The 19,943-nt window shown below is 42.1% G+C and overlaps 2 protein-coding genes across 3 annotated transcripts in view; both read right to left on the bottom strand.

The window, feature by feature from the left end:
* The window catches only part of hmcn2 (hemicentin 2), a 50,776-nt gene extending 49,577 nt beyond the window's left edge, over positions 1 to 1,199 (bottom strand). Inside the window, exon 1 of the mRNA XM_023293878.3 lies at positions 679 to 1,199. Coding sequence (XP_023149646.2) covers positions 679 to 937 — 259 coding nt within the window. The 5' untranslated portion in view covers positions 938 to 1,199. The remainder of the gene's footprint in view (positions 1 to 678) is intronic.
* Positions 1,200 to 2,421: 1,222 nt separating this feature from the next.
* LOC111584729 (neuronal calcium sensor 1) lies at positions 2,422 to 19,757 on the bottom strand. 2 transcript variants are annotated; one of them, XM_023293996.3, is made up of 10 exons: positions 19,378 to 19,748; positions 18,645 to 18,763; positions 17,481 to 17,623; positions 14,122 to 14,146; positions 8,967 to 9,105; positions 5,539 to 5,617; positions 5,052 to 5,140; positions 4,899 to 4,976; positions 4,181 to 4,288; positions 2,422 to 3,704 (listed from the first exon to the last, which is right to left on the bottom strand). In XM_023293996.3, exons 3-9 carry the CDS (start codon positions 17,542 to 17,544, stop codon positions 4,190 to 4,192), a joined length of 573 nt encoding a protein of 190 aa, XP_023149764.1. In that variant the 5' UTR covers positions 17,545 to 17,623; positions 18,645 to 18,763; positions 19,378 to 19,748; the 3' UTR covers positions 2,422 to 3,704; positions 4,181 to 4,189. The 2 variants fall into 2 exon arrangements, with proteins under 2 accessions (XP_023149764.1, XP_023149846.1); XM_023294078.3 differs by lacking the exon at positions 18,645 to 18,763 and having other exon boundaries at positions 19,378 to 19,757.
* Positions 19,758 to 19,943: the final 186 nt, after the last annotated feature.

The raw sequence follows: 19,943 nt of genomic DNA, 5'->3' as shown, positions 1-19,943 counted from the left end.
CCCACCCCCCATACCTCCCTCCATCCCCTGCTGGCTAAACTGGGGGGCTGTGAGGGTTTTCCGGAGGCTTGGATGGAGGAGTAGTGGGGCTGGGAGTGTGTGCATGTGTGTGTGTGTGTGTGTGTGTGTGTGTGTGTGTGTGATTGGGGTAATTGCACACAAGCAGACAGCATATGCTTCTCATCAGTGCACAAACACCCTCCCCCCATTAGAGCACTCTTATTTTCAAGCTGCAGCTTTCCCATATAGAGGGGGACAGATACGGGGGGTGAGGAGCCTTACCTGTCCCTCACACTCCTCATCATACAAGCTCACATATTCCTGATTTGAGCTTAATGTGAAAGAGCTATGAGGTTCTAAACATGCTACGGGTTCTGGGATGTGTTGTAACCTGCTGCTTCTGTGATTTTCTTAACTACAATTATGTAAATGACAGCCACAGGGGTATATAATTTAAGGGGGGACATAAGCTGCTGATGAAATGTATATAATAATGCAAAAAATAAATAAATGAAAAGGAGAAAGTTACAGGCAATGGTGCAGTCTGGATAATCTGTTGGTTTTGTTAAGTGCTGCAATAAACCACTAATACACAAACATTCAGAACTCAGCTGATAAAAATGTGACTATTTTGGAGCTGAGTACTTAAAGACAAACTTGTGTTGGGTTAAATAATACCTGGGTCGTGGAAGGGCACCAGGACAAAGTTTTTGATGGGTCTGGTTCTCCGGCTGAGGGTCTTCTCCAAGATCCGTGAGGCGCCCTCTATCACCTGTTTCAGATCGTCGTACATGGAGCCGGTAACATCGAACACAAAGGCCAGGGTCGAGGCGCTGTCACCGGATTCATCACTCTCCTCCACCCGGGGGTCTGCCAAGAGCCTGTGCACGCTGACAGAGAGCGCCAAAACTAGGCACTTTAATAAGGCACCGGTCATTTTTTTTTCAGATTTACTGCATCTGTCTGCTGGAATGAGGCGAATCACATAAAAAATTCAAAGTAGAAAGTTTTTGAAAAAGTTTGGATTTCAAAGCTACTCGAGAAAAAAGTCTGGGACTACTTCCAGTAGATAGAAAAGATATTTGGAACAATACGGCTCAGCTGAAAGACATCAAAATCCCGTGTTAAATACTTCCACAGGAGAACATCCGTGCGTAAAGTTTGGAGGAGCGTGTGGACTGGCTCTGCGCTGGAGAGCCCCTGGAGAGCTGGTGCTCTGACGCTTCAAACGGGGGCGGAGATGGGTATTAAAAGGTTCCCGAGACCCAACCTGCTTTTTTTTCGTGTGTGTGTGTGTAACTCGACCCCACTGTGACTTCGAGGCTTTCACCCTATCCAACATTCCCCCCTTTCAATTTGATTTTCGCTGTGGGCCCCAAGAGACGCGGTTTTTAACAGCTTTACGCACATTACCAGCCCGGCCTGGAGTCTGTATTTTGGACACGCCGAGAACATTGTCTCAGTAACAGCCTCGTTTTTATAAATAGCCATCGTTTATATTCAGCTGACACCAATCTAATTTTATACATAGCCCACCCTGAGAAATATCCCCTTGGCATATGAATGGGTGGAATAGTTTTACGCGCCGCACGGAAATGTCACTGTGCTTTTTTGCTGCTCTGGGTAGAAATGTTATCGATCATTAAACAGTATCCTGGTGCTCTTGATCTCTATCCGTGAAATATCTTGTCTAAGGGGATCAGACCTCACAGAGGAAGCCAGCCCTGATCTTTTGAATGTAAATAATTCAGTGTCTTCTTCCAAAGTGAGTAGTAGAGACGCAGAATTTTTTTTGGAGACAAGAAAAGTAGCTGTGCGCCTCAAAATACACGCAGTTTACTGCACTTAGTTACACATGCTACATAGGAAACTGTTATAGAATACAAAATGAATCAGAGATGTACTCAAAGGACAGAACAGTCTGTGGTCAAAGCCCTGGACTCTTCTTCATATCACACAAATCTGTCCTGATGAAAGAGAGAACAGTAAGCAGGTCTAAGCAGGCCCAGTGAGCCCAGCAACTTCAAAAGACATTGAGCCTCATTAATCCACCATCAATGCCAAGAAATCACTTTTTTTTTTGCAGTTCATTGTTCATCACACAACCATACAGTGCAAGCTTACACCACAAAGAAAGTTGGCTTGTTAGATTCAAAGCATAACAGGCACTAAAGCTTGACATGACACCTTTCCTTATTAGTTGTGAAGCAAAGTGCAATACTGGGCCGTGTTAGGGTCAGTGCAATCTTGGATTATTATTATTATTATTATTATTATTAATAAGGAGGGTTTAAATTCTACAGACACGTCAGCAACAGTCATTCTACAAAGCAGCTCCTTAAATGATCAAAAAAACTGGCATATAATAAAAGTTAAACAGTTTCCTATCCATTACAGACTGAGAATACAGTACTAGAAAAGTTAGCCACTTAAATGCATTTTATTCTGTGCTCTTATACTGTTAATCAACAGGTAAATGACATTTATAATTTAGTAAAATATCATTTGCATAAGGCATAAAATCAGTGAAGCTGATAAAACATCTTAATGCTCTAAACTAAAATAATCCAAGAATGGAAAAAAAAAAAAAAAAGCATCATCACATGCTCTGGCTTCTCACAGGACAAATACTGCGTAGACAATTGCAACCACAGAGCTCGCAAAAGCTTTACAACCAGAATTGATGTCTTGTTTGTGCCTGTCAATGACCAGGGCTTTGTGGTGCTGAGGGTGGAGCACGATGCTCTCAAAAGAAATACTAAACCTCAATTCAGATGTAAGCTGTGAGAATTTGCTGTGTTGCTTGACGGTGTCGTTCAGGATGTGGCTGTGTAACAGTGTGGACACTAGACGCTCGTGCTAACGGGAAAATGAGAACACAATAGGATGCACAGACTGCAAACATCGTAAAATCATCCATAGAAAACCCTGTGCTACTAAATCATTCCTCTTCAAATAAAAACCACGTGCTCTCAAGAAAAAGCAAACCTCAGGATGTGAGAAAAATAACAATCCAACAATAATAATGAAAAATACAGTGCAATACATTTCAACACCCTTTGATAAAAAATAAAACTTCATTCCATATTTATGAGGAAAAATCCCATAAACGCAGCAAAGCAGAAAATAAATTACCATTATATTTACATCGTATAATATACAGTATACTGCTGTGTAACTTTAAGTTAGTGTTCACATTATCACCAAGTAACACATTTTTCCAGATCCTCCGGGATTTAGAGTCTCTCCATTTGGTGATGAAGCAGCAGAACAGTTCCTCCGAGCACTTCACGTGCATCCAGCGCTTTGCGGCATGTGAACGAGACGCACACCAACATCTTCATGGGAATTCAGCTCCTTGGACTGTCCATGGGGAAACCACAACACTGTGCTTGCAGAAATATTCGTACACAGTCGACAACACTCAAGGGTGTACGCAGTGCCACATAGCTGTAGAAGCACAGATAAACGACGGGGCTTTTTTTTGCTGACATGTTTTGAATTCTCCGTCACATAAGAGGATATATTTGTTCATGATCCTTATTGGAAATGTAGACAAACAGCTACTTGACACAGTATGGCCGTGCAACAAAAGTTTGCAGTCCGCTTCTGGGTGATCAAGTTAAATGTGGCTTCCTCCCATTACAGGTGTGATGGTGCTGTGTTGGCATGTAACGGGCAGGAGGACGCTGAATTGGATCCATCTGAGAAGTTTTAAGAGGGATTACTACAGTGAGTAGTGCTATGATACCTTGTTGTGTTCAGAGCATGCTGGATAATCACTAAACAGAGCTGCCGCACTAATACAAATATGTTTTCACAGGCTCGCTTCACAGTTGACAAAACGCTGAGCAGGATGTCAGCAACAATTGGCAGAGGCCGGTGCATTACATTAGGCAGTGAGAGGAGAGGGCTGTCTCTCTCTTCATTCAGCACTGCAAGACTATTCGATTGCCAGTAAACAAGCGGTCCATTTGAATTATTCATAAGAACAAACTGAGAGCAAAAAGTGGCTTCTTCACTTTGGTTTCAGCCCACAGACTGAATTTTCTCTCTTTATTCTTTGCTCTGCTGCAATAAGAATTGCACCGTATTATGGTGGAGCTGAAGCATGATCTGGGATTGTAAATCAGCCGAGCAGAAAAGTATGCAGGTAGTAGCTCATTAATTCCTCACTCACCTTACGTTCCTACACGAGTCCATCATAGAGTGACAAAGCCTGAACAATAGAGGGGTCTGCCTTTGAGCCTTCCTGGAACTCCTGCAGAGTCAGCTTCCCGTCTGCGTTCTGCAACATGAAACAAAGCGACACTGACACCTTGTAATGCTTGAACACGGAGTTACCAGCAGGGGGCAAAAGAGGCTCTCGGGCTAAATAATGTTACTCCTGTTCTATGCTGTTGGCCTGCTCTGTGGTTCAGTGCACTTGGATGGTGGCCACTCTCTGCTAATACAAATCACTAAGTGCTGCTGTGGTGCACAGCTACTCCTATGGGCTGATCTTGGCACTGGTGAGCTGACAAACACACCCATGAAGGCTGCGTCTCATCTTTCACTAAAGCCGAGTAAGTTCTTGGAGCTGATAGAGGCGGCATTAGCAGCGAGGGCTAGTGGTGTAGAAGACTATATATGATGTTTATAGACTGCAGGCAGTGTTAGTGACGCTGGGATGGCTATAGCTATCAGCTCTAAACTTAACAGTGTCCATATCAAAGCCCCCAGGGTGGCAACAAAGGCAGATTCAGTCCTCCACATGGGAAACTAATAATTACTACTGTACTTGTATCAATGTCAGCTATAGTTTGATGTTAAACTTCAGACGATAACGCCAAATCATAAATCAAATAGTGCAGTATCACTTTCTTTATCACTTCAGTGTTGAATATTTAAACACTAACCTTGTCCATCATTGCAAAAATGCGGTCCACTCGCTTTTCTGGTGTGTTTTCTTCTTCTGGTAACTCCACAGTGTTCCCCTAAGATACCAAATCATTACTCACTCATATTGCAAACAACTGAGGATTATGTAGCTGCCGTTTGGCAAAACTTACCACCATCTGATATATGGCATCTACGATGTTCAGCATCTCATCTCGGGTTATGTAGCCATCATTGTCAAGGTCATATAATTTAAAAGCCCCTGTATAGAGACAAAGTGTTAAAATATATCTGCTTTACTGCAGTGAAAAGGGCCATCATAATGTTTCTGGTAGGTTAGCTTTGAGATCAAAAAGCTTCCGTGATTTCAAAATGGTAATTCTTGATATAAATATTCAACACACTTTGTCAGAGTTGAAAGGTAAGGATATGACTAAAGTTTAAGCTGCATGTTCTTCTATTATAATGAAAAGGTTTGATCCTGACCCCCGGCTTGCAGAAGTCTTCTGTATCTGGAGAATTATCATTTACTTGTTCTCTCAGAAGCCACCGGTCCTTTTTCATATGCAATGCGTGACAGTCCATCATAAATCCTGTCATTTAAATACTAAAAGAAAGAAAGAAAGAAAAAAAATAGCAGGGGAGAGTGCATCTTCTTACATCTCAGCTTCTCATCCAGAGTCCCCCGAGAGGTCACTGACAAGGCCTGGATAAACTCAGAGAACTCGATGCGGCCGTCCTATAAGGGGACAAAAGGGAGAAAAAGACAGTGAAAGGAAATAGCCAAGAGACAAGATGAGCATCTTACTTCACACTTGCTGTAACTGTACTTTGATGAACTCCTTCCTGTTCTTTCATGATGTCCTTGCTGTATTCTGCTAAAAACGGGGCCAGACATTTGCTCCAAGTCAGCTGCTATTTTTGCCCTGCACCTGGCTCTCTCCTGAGGCAGAAATATGTCACCTCTGGTCATTAGTAAGACGGATGCTCCTAGTCTAAAAGTTACAGCATACAAACATACAACCACTACATACTGGGGGCAACATTGTTTCATAATTTCCAATCATGCGTGGGCATGACAAATAATTCTGTCCCAAAAGGTAGAAAATATTCCCCTCTGACGCTCACTTCCTTTCAGCTTTGTTAGAATGCAATGCAGTGAATCTTCCCAGAAAAGCTCAAAATTTCCAATAATCCTCCCAAAATTGTAGCCTCGAGTGTACTTCTGTGTGGGCACTTTGTGTAGCAGAAAGAGAAGTGTGCTGCAATGGATGATGATAAATTTTAATATGAAAGCTCAAAGTGGCTCAAACGCCACTAAATCAGACCAACTCATTAAGTTATGACGTCCTGTTCCATGCCAACTGTATAACACTAACTCAAAACAAACTGCGGCACAGAGATTCCTCTCACATTCTAAGCAAAAGCGAAAACCTTGTGGAGCACGAGCGATGCAAGTAAATCAATTTCCTGCTTGTGGAACCATCGGGCTCAGGCCAATTCATATTCTCACCAGATACCAAAGGATTGTACTGAATTACAAAAAGGTTTTCCCATATTCTGCCTTAACAGCTGCCTACCTGTTAATTCAATTCAATTCAATTCAATTTTATTTATATAGCGCCAATTACAGTCAAATTGTCTCGAGACGCTTTACAGAACCCATATGCCTGACCCCCAGAGCAAGCCAAAAGGCGACAGTGGCAAGGAAAACACCCTTTTAACAGGGAAAAAAACCTCGAGCAGAACCCGGCTCTAATGTGGGGGGACCCATCTGCCTGCTGGCCGGGCGGGTTGAGAGGGACAGAAGAGGTAGAGAGGTAGAGATAGAGGGATGGAGGTAGAGGGTTACAGGTAGAGGGTTAGAGATAGAGAGGTGGGGGGTGGGACACAAGGACCATAAAACACAGCCACACATCTGAAGCATCCAGCATCCAGCTCTGGGACCAGGGACACTCGGAGAAAGGACACAGAAAGAAACAGAGTGAATGTAATGCAATAATGGTATATATAGTAAATACATAGGTAGTTAGAGAAGGGCTCAGTGCATCAAGAGAGGTTCCCCAGCAGCCTAGGCCTATAGCAGCATAACTAGGGGCAAACTAAAGGGACGTCAAGAGGGGAAGTCAGTTTTGCAAATGAAAACACCAGCTCACCCCGTCAGGGTCCCCCAGTCAGCCCTAACTATAAGCTTTGTCGAAAAGGAAGGTTTTAAGCCTGGTCTTAAAATTAGAGAGGGTGTCCGCCTCCCGAACCCAAACTGGGAGCTGGTTCCACAGGAGAGGTGCCTGATAACTGAAGGCTCTGCCTCCCATTCTACTTTTAGAGATTCTAGGAACAACAAGTAAGCCTGCAGTCTGAGAGCGAAGAGTTCTGCTAGGATAATATGGTACTATCAGGTCTTTAAGATATGATGGAGATTGGTTGTTAAGAGCTTTATATGTCAGAAGAAGGATTTTGAATTCTATTCTAGATTTAACAGGAAGCCAATGAAGAGAAACCAATATAGGAGAAATATGATCTCTCTTGCTAACTCCCGTCAGTACTCTGGCTGCAGCGTTTTGGATCAGCTGTAGATATTTCAGAGAGCTATTGGGACAACCTGATAATAAGGAATTACAGTAGTCAAGCCTAGAAGTAACAAATGCATGGACTAGTTATTCTGCATCACTCTGAGACAGGATGTTCCTGATTTTCACAATATTTCTCAGGTGGAAAAAGGAAGTCCTACAGATTTGTTTTATGTGCGAGTTAAAGGACATGTCCTGGTCAAAGATAACACCGAGGTTCCTCACAGTAGTACTGGAGGCCAATGTAATGCCATCCAGAGTAACTATATGCTTATGCTATATGCTGTTACCCTGCTATGAGATCAGTCACAGCTTCTTCTTCAGAATAAAAAGCCAGGCTCTCTCAATGGCCCTTAGGGTCAGAAGACTTTATCTTTACTAGACATCTGACTAGCCAGAAAATGTTTAGTCATGCATTGTTGACTACATCAGTCATAAAAACTGTTAAGATCAATGCATTCTCTAACTATAGGGTGCCTAATGCTAATGAAGGTCATAGATAAACATCAGATAGGGGGGGGTTGTCTGATCTTCCTGACACAAAGCCTCTTAACTGAAGTCAATAAACCTCCAGGGGCTTACCAAGATCCCAGGAGCCATTCATTTACAGTTTGCAGCCCTAAACACAATTTGAATAATCATGTACAGGTGCAATGAGGTGGATTACTTCAGACAAATGTAGCTTATAACAGGTCAGCCTCGACAAAACTTGCTTCGTCATCATATGCTTAAATGCTTAGAGGATGCACCCACACTCCTTAAAAGAAAACAAGCAGTATATATGCCTCGTGAAAACAAAACTGGCACAGATTTATGAAACTGATTTATGGCACAAAACTAGGGGTTACTGTTGATGCTATGACTCATCTTCAGCTCTTTGCCAATTAGAGATGTTTTTACAGACGTGATACACACTGACCATGTTCAAGTAGAGAATTATTTAGGCTTCAAAAGATGTGTTGTTATCAATGTTCTCCAATACATGCTAAATATTCTGTTTGTACTAAGAGTCAAAAACTACATGGAATAAAAGACTCAGCATGGATTTCCAACTGTGTATAGCGTGTCCTTATTACAGCATGTTCGGATTTCATTTTGGCCTTGAATTTTATTAGACTTCAACGTCCAAAACAGCCGTCATTCCGAAGGGGTCTGAATAAATAACTGTTTGTATACAAACCTGAGAGCCTACAGTCCACAGAAAAAAAAAAGAACAACCCTGGAATAATAACTAAAATCAATAGGATCTCCATATGATGCTGCCCTTAAATGCTGTTCAATCCTAGTCTAGCCAGAAAGAGGGGCCTGCTGCTCTAAATCCACTAGTTCTGAATAAAGACCTTTGGATTCGCCTTTCCCTCAGGCCCTGTCCCTTTTAACAGAACTTTTCTTATCTAGCAACACCACAAGATAAACATTCAGCCTCAAACTATTTTTGTCACTTTGCAGTAACAAAGGTATTTCAGGATTAGTCTGCTTTGCAATACATCAACAAAACATAAGAATCTGACTACAAACCTTATTTTCATCAAATACATTGAAGACAAAGGACGCAAACTTTGTGGGATCTCCAAAAGGAAAGAATTGTTTATATATCTTCTGAAAGCCCACAGCATCAAGCTGCCCACTTGGACAATCCTTGATGAAGCCTTTGTACCTGGAAAAAAAAGCACAGTTAGATATCTCTTTTAAGAAATAATATATTATTTATACTGTAATGAAAATTCATAACCACAACTGGAAAACAGTGATGACAGGCTGGAGTCACCTCCTCACTTCTACAGTAGGCATTACTGATTCGGGTTGAAAGAGTGTGCTAGATCAAAAAGGTGAAGTGCAAAGCTATTTGTCTCATTCACAGATAAGACGATCGCCCTAACCCAATAGCAAGCCTAGGGTGGTTAACTCTAATCAAATTACTCTCTGCTTCTCTTTGATAATATGCGTAGCTGATAGATAAGTCCGAGAGCTTCCTCTTGCTCCTGGAAATGACATATCTAGAAAGTGACTTAGCATCTCTATTAGCCTAAATATAGAAGCATTTCATGAGCAATTTCAAGTGCAGTCACTCAAAGGTAGGCAGTTTCCTTTACGTCTTCATAAGGAAATACAGTAGCGACAGAACCCAACTAGACTGTAACAGGTCAGGGAGCAAGAAAAGAAAGTGTCTTTACAAAAATAAATGCTAGATGAATAGTAGGAAGAAATGAAAAGGAAATAATAACCGTCTCTCGTGAAAAAAAAGCCACTGCAAATAGCTTTTCTTCTTGATCAACACCAAAAATGACGCACGTTCACACCAGGGAGCAGTGCCTGTTTGTCTGATTCAGTTAAGGATGTTCATAATAAGACTGGGCTATAATTAAGGCCAGAGAGAGTGTGTTCAGATGAAGAGTCACGACCAGAAAGATCTTTTCCACTCATGCTCAGGCTCCTCACTCTTAAATTCTTTACTTTTAATCTGCCTTGGAGATAATGAAGCAGGCTCCATATAGTCAAAGAGATGTGGAGACGCTTTGAGGAGCAGCTGGGAAATAGTTCAGGAAGCAGAGACGCGAGAAAGGAGCAGAACCATGTAATTCTCACATTTGAATTATCTGGAGATAGGCAGAAAAATAAAAGCCAAGCTCTCTATAATGCAGAATATGGCCTAATTGGTATTCAAAGTACAGAACACAATGCCTATCATAATCCAAAGTCGACCCATTTCACCTGAAGTCTTTAGTCATTTTTTAATGCATGGCTATGGAATTTTAAATCCTGCAACCAGTATTAAAGACTGAATGACACTGAAGCATATACTGTGTTTTCTGTGTGCACGTTTGGAGCATTTAGTTCACATACCAAAGTGTTTATTGCAGAAAAGAACAGAATATATTGAGCAATGGTCCCCAGTTTACCCTGTTTTGGCAGTAAGGATCCATATTAAAAGGCATAGCAAACAAAAACCTACAATGAAATTTAAAAAATTTTGCCAATTTCTATCCAAAATAAATATTTTTATCAAACAGCTATGTAGTAAAAAGTGTTTATTTTGCCCCTTTCCACCAATTTCAAGCAGGTCAAATTTTAGTTTATCATACACAAACCAAGTAAACTGGCAGTTTTATATCAACATATGTGCTTATTACAGATATACTGACACCAGACCATCTGTTTCTTACAAGAAATGGCACAGCAGAAATTACAGTACAGACATGTGTTTGACTGAAGTTTATATAAATAATGGTGGCAGAAAGCTTTCCTGTATCCTTCATTGGATTGGCAGGACAATAAATGAATTCATTCATAGAGATGAATGAACGCCACAGACACTATAAATTATGTGATCCAGACGCCCTGATGAGGGCTCTGTGAGGCACAAACTGACAAAATAAAGGCTTTCAAAAGGGCACTCCACCAACTTTAGGCATGAAGTTCCGTTTAATCATCATGAGGTGTACGACTCAGCCTGTGCAAACATGCCTTCTGAGGCTTGGAAGGAACTTTCCAAAGTCTGAAATAACCCCGATGATGTAACTGGGGTTTTCATGATTTGGCCTTGAGTCTTAAAGTCTGTGTTACAAACAGGAGGCTTGGCAAAGAGCGCTGAGTGATTTAGGGAAATAATCTAATTGGGATTTTTCTGGCAGATATTGTGAGTAAATTTGCAATGTCATTTTCTAAAGTCATGCTTTGCTCAATATTCACAGTATAAAATTATTTTAAAGCATCAAAATGTGACTGTCACATAAGGAGGACAGCATGAATTTGTAAAACTATTGGCACAATACTTTAAACCCTAGGGCTATGAAATGTATTAGGCGTGGCTATTAAATAATGACACTAGTTACACTCCAGTGTGCATGTTCAAATCACGTAGTGTACACAGATTAATGGGCAGCATAAACAACCCCTGAAAGTTTCAGTCTGCTCAAATTAAACTGAATTACAGCATTAGTCTCATCACTTATAAGCCTCACCATATATATTCTAAATTGCAGTCTTTACGATTTGTTAATTGTATTTTTTCAAATTGCAATTTCGATTTGAAATCCGTTAATTGTTCAGCCCTGTATGGCGTTTAGAAGAACAAAGCATGTAGGCAGTCGAATGAAAGGGAATCTTTAGTTGCGTCATGGGACATGCAGACAGATAAAGGATTGGATAAAAAGGATGTCGGTCACTGCTGCTTTAATTTTGACCACTTTTTAGATTTCTTTTTTTTGTCTCTGATGAGTCCCTCACTTATATGTGAGCACAATGCTAAATGACTCCACTGCCCCTTTGTTACTTGGACTAAGACTGCCTTGCTGAAGGTTTTCGTTTACGATCTTAAGAGCACCTTAAGGACTTAATGTATTAAAAATGACAAAGCAGTGTAAAGTTTTTTATGTCAAAAAAAAAAAACGAGAGAGATCAAATCAATGCAACAGGACCAAAGACGGTATATCTGCACTCTTCTTCTGAAAATCTTTCTTGTAAGCCTTAATAGTTTATTTTTAACTTGTTGCTGCTCATAGGCTACTTGATTAAAAAATAGTTTCATGGCCATTGTGAAAGCTTTCCTACATCACACACTACTGTATTTCATCTCATGTTTATTGTAGGTTCAACGCTACTTAAATTTTAATGACTGTGTATTTAAATAATTAAATTTTTATATCAAATGTAATACAATGTGCATTAGTCAGACAGCTGCTCAACAGTAACATCAATTTGTCCTGCAAGCCTTTGAGTTATGCATATATAAGGCTGACTATACATTTCCTATACTACAACCAGTGTAGTTAGATAAGCCGTACACACTCAAACACGGGTACAGTGGATACAGTAGGCGCTGGTCCCACTGTGTGAACATGCTTGCAGTGTCAGCTGTTTATCACACTCATGATCAGAATCACTTTCATTTGCCAGGAACACATCGTGTACAAGAGATCTTACGTGGCGACACTGGTGCTAAGACACATACACGGTCAGCCTGTACTTGAAGTAGAGTAATCATACGACTACGTACTGTACTTGTGGGGACATAGCAGACGTGACATTGTGCATCAGAGCACACTGGGGAGCCGGCATGAAGATAAAGTATTTATTACTGGCACTGGTTACTTTTCCTTGGCATCTACCATGGTGGCTTGCCAAAGAGCTGTGCAGGACGTTTCTTTTGCTCCTGCCTAGCTGGCAGGAACATCACTGAGCTATGGCATTTTGTTATTGATTCCAGGTAGGCCTCCGGCATACTAATGATGTTCCCTTAGAGGAGAATTAGAAAGGGGAGCAAATTTAATGCACAACACAGGCATTTATCTAACCCTGCTAATTCTTCTGTGTCTGTGCCTGTGCTCTAATTACACGCCATCTGGCATTTCCCCTGGTAAAATTCCCTCTCATCCCTCACACTCAGCCGTGTTGATTGCTGCTGATCTCGAAGTGAGGACTCATGCAAACTTTGCTGTGAAAGACAGTGAGGGTGATGGTGAGCTAACTGGCTGCACAGCCGGCATGGTGGAGGTATAAGGGAGATTGGTGAGGGGGGAGGTATTCCGCCCCAGTGCACTCAGGCAGCCCCAGGGACAGACCAGCTCGAAGGCTGTGGACCTGCCAATGCCCAGTGATATCTAATGCTTCAGCCTTTACTGCTGTGTGGCTGTGAATGTGGCCTGGTTCCTTCCCCCCCTTTAAACCCCATTACAAGAGCGACTAGCTCTCAAGACATAGCTCTTTTCATGCATGCGGAATTAGGTTGTGAAATGCAAAACCAAAGCAGGAGAATTGAAGTGTGAACATGGAAGAGTGATCACTTTATTACAGTGCTCCCTCTTTTGATATACGCTCCTCTTTGTTTCTGATTTTCAAAGAAACAATAGCCCAACAGCAGCATGCAGCAAACAAAAGCAATGACTACACTCATGCCTGAATCATTTCTGTAATGAAGATGCATTGTTTCTCATCTATGTGCCAGCGGCTGTCAAGTTGCCCCTTCAGAAAAACATGCAGACACTCAAACCTCAACAGTAACGATCACTCTCACCTCAGCTTTGTCACTTACCCTGCACTAAAGTCTTTTCAATTCATGGATATGTTTCATGTTGATACTTGTAAGTAAATGTTTCAACACTATGAATATAGACTGCGATCGGACAGGCTACATCTTTGCAAGACGATATTGGTGCAGGTCATGCTGACTAATAGATACAGAAGCTGACAGGAAGAATTACTAATCGGCCAACTTGCAGAGGTTCTCTGGCCATGTAGTCATGAGTGCCTGAAAGTGAAACAACCTTGTGCCCCCCACCATTCTTCTGTTATCCGACATCCCTTTTGCAAATAGAGCAAAAAAGCTGAGGAGGAATGCATCATGGAAGTGTTTGTATCAGTATTATCAGTCTTCAAAGTCATTCAGTCTCAGTAAGGCTTCAAAGTCATTCTATTTTCAGAACTCATCTGTCTTCAGGGAAGTGTGAGAGAGATTGCTTCAAATCAACTATCAACCCAACAGTAAATTCAGTATCCATAGACTTCAGAAACCAAATCTTGGGCAAAATAATATCAAAGTGGGCTTTGCAAGTGGGTCAAGGTAAGACCCTCTGATTCCTGTGAGCTCAGTAAGAGACACAATTGCTAATATATAATAACTAGCCTCACATCAGGAAAGGAAAAATTCTCATTAAAAATGAATGTGCACACTTACCACTGCTGCACCTCTTTCTCTGTAACTGCAAGAGAAATAAAGAGTGACATTAGCTTAGAGGAAAACTTTGGTTGCCCTAGAAAAAAAGTGGCTTACTGTGAGATACAACAGAGGAGCCTGGTAGTTAATCATCTTGGCCCAATCCCTTCCAACACATATCCTCTGAAAAATATTAAACAGTGTCAACATACAATTATTGGAAAATAGCTATGCTCCATTGAGAGCAGAGTCCACCGATTCTAGGATATTATCAAAGGAGAGGAATAATATGTCTTTCTGACTGTTATAGTAGTAGACATGTGGGAGTAAGCCCCAGGGAGCCACAAAAAGACAAACAATGCTAAGGGAATGAAGGTCAGCCACACATTTTCGAAAGAGAGCACTTTAAGCGGCAGGATGTGTTATCATGCCCACACAAGCGCCATTATCTGCCAGTATCTAATCAACCAATCCCAAATGGCTTTCCCCATGTCTCTTTACTTTCGCTCAAGTAACCAAAGCAATTTTTGGCCTCTTGGCCCCCGGGGTTACTAATGAAAACAATGGCTGGAAATCAATAGCATTAGTTTAACCAGGTAGTCCTCTGAGAGAAACGTTGTGAATTCATGTGTCTGCTGCTAAAGTCTGAGAATAGATGTCGTCTACTACCACCTCTGTTGGGCCTGCAGCAAAGCAAGAGGCTCATATACCCCTCAAACAGCTAGTTAGTTAATCACTAATTTCATGAACTGTAATGTTTCACCTTGAGCAACTCAGAGTCATGGTTACTATAAAGGTATACAGCTGAGGAAGCAAAGCAAACAGTGAGTGAGTAAGTGAATGCACAGATACTCAAAGATATTTTTAAATTTAATATGATCTAACACACTCATATTTCAGGAGACTGGTCAGGTAATAAAAAAAATCTATTTATGACAAGAGCAAAAAAAAAAAAAAAAAAAAAAGATATTTTGTAAACACCTAACCATGAAATGTACACCAAGGTATTCAATAATGGTGCTCCTGCAGTGCAACAGCAAAATCAGACAGACGCTATTGATAAGGAGGCCAGGTCACGTTGTAGTCGCTTGCAAATATCTCTATCTCTTTTCATCCTGCTCAGCGTTTCACCAAGATGCCCATCATGTGACCATTTCCTGGGCAAGAAATGTCAGGGTCAATCTCACGACTGTCAGCCAAACCAAGCTACCATTAAATTGGTGTCAGAAGTCCATGCAGTCAAAAATTGGTGCAATTTAGTATGGCTACGATTTAATAAAAAAAAAAGAAAAAAGAAAAAGATTACATAACTCAGTCAGAGGCAATGGGCAATAATGCAATGAGCCATTTGCAGGAGAGTGCAGGGCCCACTCAGCCGGTTGACCCTGCAGGGTCTGCTAGAACACATCCGGCTTTCGACTCTGTCACTGCGAGTGTCGTCGTCTCTTTGACTACTTACAAAATCAACGTGCTATTACAGAACACGGGCCTGGCCTACATCCTGCAGACATAATAAGAGGACTGCTGCTCTTCCCATGCGAAGCCAGAACAGTCATTCAGAAAAAGCTTCTCTAGGTAGAATTAAGTTCTTTTTAAGTTCAGGTAAGGCCATTTTACACAATTTTCACTAAGAGCAGGAAAATCACTGGCTAGTCAGAGTCTGCACAGCTTAATGTTATCTTTGGCCTGAAAGTGGTACGTTTTCAGTGCCATTTGTTTGTCCGTCTGTCTGTCTGTCTGTCAGCAAGATTATGATAATTCACCCAGATGAATTTTGTGAAACTTTGTGGAGAGGGGGAGCAACAAAGCAGAACACGGGTATCTACATAATTCTTATGAATAAAAACACCCTATTTCTGATTGCCTTTTCAGACACATGATAATATTTGGTGGGAAAAATATCCTGCTTCTTCTACCTCTAGAACAAAAAGACACATAGGCGCACAGAAAAGTCCCCAATCTGTCAAGAACCAAAGGAAAGCATTGAATTGGCAAATAAAATGGCAGACAAAGGCAGACGAAGCTGCTCATGGGAGAGAAAGAAAAGGAGGAAACAGGATGGAGGAAAGCAGAAATGATAGAGTCTCCAGTCAAGCAACAACAGAACAAGAGGGAATGATCACACTGGGAGAGAGAGCTTGGTGCCCCTCTCAGCGATGCTAACCAGATAAGATTCTAATTATACTATTCCATTCCATGCTCAAAGAGGGCAATTAGGGGGTAACGCGAGGGAGACAGGGTGAAAGGGTAAGAGAAAATGAGAAAGACAGAAAAAGAGAGAGGGAGAGAGAGAGAGACAGAGAGAGAGTAAAGGACAGCAGCAAAACAGTCCAGCCCAGCATGAAGCCTAATCTTCCTCCACAGCAATTTCCTGCTACAACAGCCTTCCTTGGTTCTGCTGTGGAGAGACCCACCACACAAATAACACTGTCATTAAGCTGCCAATGGATGTCAGCTTCCACCCACACCTGCACTGTGCTGCTCGAATAATAATAATAATAATAACAATAATAACAATAATGCTGTGCTCCAGAAATAACACACAAATGATTAATATAGTGTCTTCCGAGAAGACATTTCTGGCGGTAATTATAAATGTGATCTGTGCTCAAATTTGATTGAAAACCATGGGGAGAAATCTTTTTTTAATGTTCAGCAGGAGATATCAATAAGTAGGTTACTGCTGGAGAGGTGGAAAAAGCAAACGCTGTCAATCTGCAAAGTCCTGATAGGTTAAGAAGAGCAAGAATAATAGATGCAGCTGCGATGTTGCACAGCCACTCCAGTTTTTGCCTGGGGTCTTCTGCAAGCCCACCATTTCTGTCAATCTCCAAACAGGAATGTCATTTATAATTGTGGCAGGTAAAAGCATAGCATAAATTAATTTAGACTCAATCAGAGACTGTTAGCAAACACATTAAAACGAGAATAATTGCAAAGGTTCTACGAGCAGCATCCTCATCTCTAAAGGCCCCCATCTTGATAGCCAACACAAACCCAGCTTCTCCATATTCATAAATCTCATCAGTGTGATTAAAGACGCTGATTACAAGTTTTTGCTTGAACTTAACCAATCACGATTTGGCACAAAACATTGAAATGTAAATTTAAATCAAATTTGGGAACTTATTCTCAGCTGACATTTAGATGTGTCTCTGTTCTGTCAATAATGAGAAAGTTGTAGAAGACGCCCCAGCAGGCAGGGCTATTTACTGTAAAGCCTCAGTGGTGCACAGTGGGTGGAAAATATGATTAGAATACTGCAGCAATAAAAATCAATGTTAGGTATTCCAATCACATACTCTTATATGCTGAAGAGTTTGTGTGTGATTTTCTTTGTAAAGATATGCATGAAAAGAAAAAGACCTGAGGGTACTCACAATACGTTTTCCTTGTCAACTCCTCCACCACCTCTGGCTTGAGCTTGCTGTTTGATTTGCCCATGATCTTCAGCTCTCTTCCGCACCTCCAAATCCACCTTGGCACGCAGCACCTGTTACTACGTCCTCTCCAGTCTGCTCGTCTGCCAAAAACATACAACAAACGTGGGCCAGTTTAGGTGCAGTGACACCGGTGAAATGACACCAAACACGCCTTTGTTTTGGTTTGCTTTGGCGGGAAAAAAAACCCCAAACTCCGATTCAAGCTAAACGAGTCTATCGCTCTGTGTGTTTCACTTTAGCTGTGGTCATGATCTGCTCAGTCATCAGCCCTGGCACTCCAGACAGATGAGTAAAACCCCAGGGGCTCTGTGAAGAAGGGCCAGCAGGTTGGCGAGTCTATATGAGCGCTGCTGAGTGCCTATGTGTCCGCCTCATTTCTTCGCAGCAGTCCGTGGGCGAAGAGTGGCGTTTGGATGCGTTGCTACCTTCGTCCTTGGATACAAGAGTCACTCAGTGGCTGGGTTAAACGTGCTCACTCCCTCACAGTCATTCTCTGTTCTTCTCACTCCTCCCACCCCTCCTTTCCCACCGCTATCTCTATTGCTCTGGGTAAGTTACTGTACAAAAGAATCCTCCCTCTTGACAGCTGAGATAAGGAGGTGTGTAAACTGAAATACAATGAACAGAGCCCGACTTGGATGCACCCCACTGCACTTTGCACTCACTCAAAGCATTAACTCTAATCCTTGGAATTTATACAAACATCACAGTTTAAGTAAAAGGTTTAAAAAGGCCTCAGTAATGATTTATGGGGAGCAAAAGGATGCCAGGCCCCTTCACAGTTCTACACTTCTAGATGCCAGCCAAACAGCATAAAAGACATCTTGGTGCTGCTCTTAAAATAGGCGTGTGAGCTGTCTACCAAGTTTATAGGCGGATTTTGAAGGATGACAGTTTTCTTTTTTCCTCCATTCTGACTCATAGTTCTCCCTCCTTCCTAGGCTCACGACAGCATGGCATGGTGATTTCCTCCTCTCTGTCACAGCAGCCAAGAGATAGGGATAATGGAATTTCTTTGTATCGCAGGCACGGCGTTGGCATGCACTGATGCCTAACCACAGCAGCTGTCTGAGGCACAGAATAGAAAACTACTGGGTGCACCTTCACTGCAAACATCTGTTCTCGGTGTCCACGACCGGTGATGTCCTTCGAAGGGATGCCACGCTGGTAATCACCATCTTGTGTCTGCTCAAGCCTTGTGGGTCCTGGATGTTACTTAGCTGAATGGAAATAAACAGACGGAAAGGGCTTTACAAGGGGGAATGACAGGCATGTGGTGTGTTTCAGTGAAAATGGACTGCGCTGTCACCTAGAGCCACAGACGCATGGGCACTTGACTGGAAAAACACTCAAAACAAACGACCTTTCTGCTGCCGAATACAGCCGACAGGCAGAGCACAAAAGTGTGGGTAATTGAAGTGCGGAGGCTAAAGTGTGCTGCTTTTTGTTAGCACAGTTCAAGTCGCTATCAGAAAGGGATCGATTTAAGTCAAACAGGTGGCTCACACTAAAAAAAAAACCCACACACCCACAACTAAAACACACACATATTGTTAACAAAGCTTAGCTCAATTAAAAGCACTTTATTTGAGTAAACTGACGTCTATTTTTAGGTTGACAGGAGTGAGAAATGTGGCGGCAGCAGCAGGTGGGATGTTGCCTGGCAGTGCCATAGCAACACACAGTTTATGGCTACAGCAGAGCGAGCGGCTACGAGCGGAGCTTTGCTAGTCATTGTACTCGTCTGGTACCCACGCTGCCCCGCGGTCCGACTTCCCCCCCGAAAAAACACACACCTTGAAACGAATAAAAGCTTTCAAGTGTCCGTTTTTACCTGAGCTACAGAAGCAGGGAAGTCGCCGTCCGTACCGGGCACTTTGTCCCGCAGCCGCTGCCTTCTTCCTTCGCCGAGTTCCGGAGAGCGACTCGCTGCTGCTCGGATGGCGGTCCGTGCTGTGTGATGCCGCCGTCAGGGAGTGACGTTGCTGCCGCTGCTGGCTCCGACCAGCTCTGCCTCTCCGAGACACTGACGTCGAGGCTCCGCCGGTCACACACTGACCCTTTGTGTGCTCTGGCTGCCTCCACACACGTGTCGACTATCAGCCCAGGTTGTGAAGGGTTAACTTTTACACTCACGCTGACATCTTTTGGAAGAGATACGAGCAGAAGTGGCACTCCAGGTAGCCAAGTCAGTTATTTATACAGCACGTTAAAAAAAAGAAAAAAAAAAAAAAGAAAAAAAAACAGCCGCTGCGCCAAAGTGCTTTCCCGTAGAAAATGTGATTGAAGTTATAAATTAACCGAACTAGTTTAGATATTGAGCTTTAGACTCTGCTGTGTTATTTATGGTGTGAATTTACCTGATGAGTTTACATATGGAGGATTAAAACCGCACAAAAA

The sequence above is a fragment of the Amphiprion ocellaris genome, chromosome 6 (assembly GCF_022539595.1).
Source record: "Amphiprion ocellaris isolate individual 3 ecotype Okinawa chromosome 6, ASM2253959v1, whole genome shotgun sequence".
Classification (NCBI taxonomy): Eukaryota; Metazoa; Chordata; class Actinopteri; family Pomacentridae; genus Amphiprion; species Amphiprion ocellaris.
The sequence above is the reverse complement of the archived record's forward strand: the minus strand, read 5'-3'. Positions and strand labels throughout refer to the sequence as shown.